The following is a 3,916-nucleotide window of genomic DNA, read 5'->3' as shown; positions in this document are numbered from 1 at the left end:
GATGTGCACGCCGTCAGGACGGGCCGTGCACGCTGTCAGAATGGGCCGTGCACGCCGTCGGGACGGGCCGTGCACGCTGTCAGATCAGGATGTGCACACCGTCAGGACGGGCCGTGCACGCTGCCTGCAGGGTCTGACGGCTCTAACTTCCTTATGAAGAGCTACTCGAACAAATCAGTTCCGCTTCTTTTTTATCAAACACCCTGGCTTACACATGTCCCACGAGGACAGAGACGGCGTGTGTCCCACGAGGACAGAGACGGCGTGTGTCCCACGAGGACAGAGACGGCGTGTGGCCCACGAGGACAGAGACGGCATCTTTTATTTGTTAAACATCTGTGTTAATCTGAATCTGTTGATACATGAATGACAGAAAAGTGTTGGAGAATAGGGGTAAAATCCCTGCCTGTGGGAACAGGACGGTTCTGGTTCTGGAGCCAGGTGATTGAGATGTTGTTCCATCTCTTCCATGTGAATTATTATTAACAAAAGAGGAGACTGTTTCTCTAATTAAGCTAATGGAGTGGGAACAAGCTGGTGAGTGAACCTGATGGGTAGAGACAGGCAGGAAGGCGTCCGGGGGGGGTTAGAGTCAGGAGACTCAGACGAGAACTTCAGCTGCTGATTGGTCCAACAGCAGACCATAAAAAGCCCTGGTTTGCACCATCAGATCCATTCGTTCAGGTCTGAGGACCACACAGGGACCAGGATCGTGGTTCATGTTAGACCACATCACCATCAACTTCTCAGAGAAAACTTTGTTTTGTCATATTCAGAAATTCTGATCTTAAAGAGAAGCTCTCTGTTTTAAATGAGATGATGCTGCAGCGGACACTACCACACAGGTGAGTCATGTTAGAAAAACAGCTGACGTTTAGTTTTACTGACTCGGGCAGGAGAGCAAACTTCATGACCCTGGATGTTCAGATCTGCTTTCTAGGAGGTTTATCCTCCACTGCACTGAAAGGTGGGCACTCATGTAACTGCAGGTACAATTGCACGTGTCTTTTTGAGTCTGTTAGTAAAATACCTCATGAGCCAGTGGACTAATTTAAATTTAACTCCCAGAAAGTAACCATTGGATGCATATTTAAACCTGAATAACTTTTGGAGCCAGCCAGTTGGTCTACATCCAACCTGATGTACCTAAAACTACCTAGAGTTTGCACTAAATCCGTCTCCTACTCTTCATCCTCTCTGCTGCTTTATGTGAAAGATGTCTTTCAGTTCTGGGAGTGGTCTTAGCAATGACTTAGAAACTAACCAATCAGTATCCTGGGTTTTAAAAATATGTATGTGATTTAAATGTTGAGTCTGTAAAGTTTTTAAGCTCAATGAAATGATTTACTGAGGCTGTTTTTTTCTGTCTTCTGTGTGATTTTTGAATTTAACATGAGTCGGGTGACAAAAAGCTTCTTTTTCATGTCATGATGTCATTGGAGTAAACTCATTCATTCATACAGTATTGTTGGTTCATTCAACTTTTCCTTCTCACCCCACAGCAGGTCTGGACTGGTTCTGATCTGGTTTCTGGTTTGGACTTCTCTCCAGCCCCCCTCCCCCAGCCGTGCCTCAGCCGTTAACCTGCGGCGTTTCATTGGCTGCGCAGTTCGGGAGTTCACCTTTCTGGCCAAGAAGCCCGGCTGCGGAGGCCTGCATATCACCACCGACGCCTGCTGGGGGCGCTGTGAGACCTGGGAGGTGAGGAGGGGGGAGGCAGGGAGCTCCTTCACTGGAGGAGGATGGGAGGGATTTTAGACAAAAACAAACTTCAAACAAAAAGGCAAACAGCTGCTGTACAAACCTTCCATCCGAGGAAACAGGAACTACAACGGATCCAGATCCACAGGGCAGGCAGAGAAAGGGACAAACATTGGGGGGGAGGATGGATGTGGTGGTGGGGGGGGGTCTCTGATAGAAGGATGGATGTGGGGGGGATCCTGGGAGGTCAGCTGGGGGTCACATGTAGGCTGAGATTGTGCTGAAAGAATGAGACGGGAAGTTAAATGTGTACAGGAGCAGCAGGCAGCTCACATCTGATTACTGTCTGAGTGTAACGAGGAGCTGCCTGACGTCTAAATCCTCCGGAAGGATTCATGATGTTTCTGACGCAGCAGACAGAAAGACTCATTTCAGCCTCACTGAAGTCGAGTGTTTCAGACCAGTGAGGTGCCATGTTTTCAGCAGCCTGTTTTTTGTGTTACTGTATTTTGGGCCGTGCACATTATTCTACTGCTACCAATCGTCAGAGCTCATTGTTTTCTGATCTGGAGATGTGTTCTGATGCATTTTTTGTGCAGATTTTTCTAAAGCTGCAGGAGGAAAGGTGAAATGAGAATCATGCCAGAAACAAAAAGAATAATTCATAAAAACTGCTGCTTTCATACTTCTGCAGCCACAGCTGAGAGTCCCCAAATCCCACAGCAGATTTATGACCTGCTCAGGGTTCCCACACCTCTTGGTCACTGGTACCAGAACCCTTCGATCCCTCTTTCTAAGACCTCCGGCACCGAGAGGTAAATACATCTGTTTGTCTTTCCAGAAGCCGGTCCTGGAGCCGCCCTTCATCGAGTCCTACCAGCGGGTTTGTACCTACAACCTGACCCGTTTGGTCACTGTGAAACTGCCCAACTGCAAACCCAACGTCGAGCCATCGTACACCTACCCTGTGGCCCTGAGGTGTGCCTGTGGGGTCTGCCTGACCAGCACCACAGAGTGCATCACGTCTGTCTGAAAACTCTGACAACAAACTTCTTCAGCAGGCAGAAATCATTGATTTGGTTTGATTGAATTAGATTTAAATAGCTCTGACTGACAGCTAAAGTCATCCAAAAGTTTCAAAAATGAATGCAGTTCAAACTAGAAGCACTCAGAGTACAAACCTCCTCCAAAGCCATAAAATACAGTCTGATCCCATCACCATCAAAATGTAATCACTTGTTTGTTGTGACAACCTGAAGATTTCATCAAAATCTGTTAGTTTCTAAGTTATCTTGCTAACAGACAAACCAACACTGACAGAGGTAACTATCGCCCTGTTCTTATTTAAGGAAATAAAACCAATTAAATCCATTTCAGTACACTGGGATGATTGGAAGATGTCTGGAGGCATTACAGACGCTGATCTTTACGGGTTCAGGTCATATTAATGTTCTCTAACTGCAGCCTGTTGGAACGTGGAGTTCCTCAGGGCTCCAGTTTCACTATAAATGCTGCTTTTTAAAATAATCGGTTTTCCTATAAAAATTAAACAATCATTATTGGTCTGTTTTAACATTAAAGCATTGATCATTTTCAGCTTCATCTCAATAAAAACAAAATGAAGTCAGTTTCCTTTGGTCTTTGTCTTTAAACATTTATGTCTCTGGTGAACAGAAACATTTGTTGTAATTGCTGACAGCTCTTTAAGGATTCTGTTTTTAGTTGGTTTGTTGAAACTTGGATTATTTAGGAGTTTATACACACAGAAACAGACATTACATGATCGCCTGCCTTTCCTGGTGATAAATACCACCAGATACATCAGAAAACAGAACAACATTCTCATTTCACCATACAGCACCAGTATTTAAACAGGTTAGTAAAACAATCCAAAGATGTTCAATTAATAAACTTAGTGATTAAAAACAAATCTCTTTAAAGCCACTCAGATTTTAGTTCCTAAATGTTCTGATCCAACCCAGGCGTGTCTTCAGTATTTGACATCAGGACCAAGTGAGGGGATTTTACCCGTCGAGCCTTAAGGGCAATCCTTTTTTTTATTTTGCTGCTGTTGTAGGAGTCTGACAGGTACCTGCTGTGGTTATGAATTATACAGCAGTTCCTGCAGAGGAGAGACGATCTGTAAGGCCGCAACAGAGGAAACCGTAGAAACTGAGCCACGAGAAAATATTTGTTCTAACATGCTCTTTAATTT

The 3,916-nt window shown here is 44.9% G+C and overlaps 1 protein-coding gene across 6 annotated transcripts in view; it reads left to right on the top strand.

Annotated features, from left to right (window-relative positions):
* Positions 1 to 3,329, top strand: part of gphb5 (glycoprotein hormone subunit beta 5) — a 9,363-nt gene extending 6,034 nt beyond the window's left edge. For 2 of the 6 annotated variants that reach the window (XM_025002746.2, XM_025002747.2), the window contains exons 2-3: positions 1,506 to 1,701; positions 2,543 to 3,329. In XM_025002746.2, the coding sequence (XP_024858514.1) occupies positions 1,506 to 1,701; positions 2,543 to 2,734 (388 nt within the window). In that variant the 3' untranslated portion in view covers positions 2,735 to 3,329. Of the gene's footprint in view, positions 1 to 679; positions 846 to 1,502; positions 1,702 to 2,542 lie in introns of those variants that run through there. The other 4 variants (XM_017440868.3, XM_017440871.3, XM_017440870.3 and 1 more) reach the window with 3 other exon arrangements.
* Positions 3,330 to 3,916: the final 587 nt, after the last annotated feature.

Source organism: Kryptolebias marmoratus, linkage group LG10 (genome assembly GCF_001649575.2).
Source record: "Kryptolebias marmoratus isolate JLee-2015 linkage group LG10, ASM164957v2, whole genome shotgun sequence".
In the NCBI taxonomy this organism is placed as follows: domain Eukaryota; kingdom Metazoa; phylum Chordata; class Actinopteri; order Cyprinodontiformes; family Rivulidae; genus Kryptolebias; species Kryptolebias marmoratus.
The sequence above is the reverse complement of the archived record's forward strand: the minus strand, read 5'-3'. Positions and strand labels throughout refer to the sequence as shown.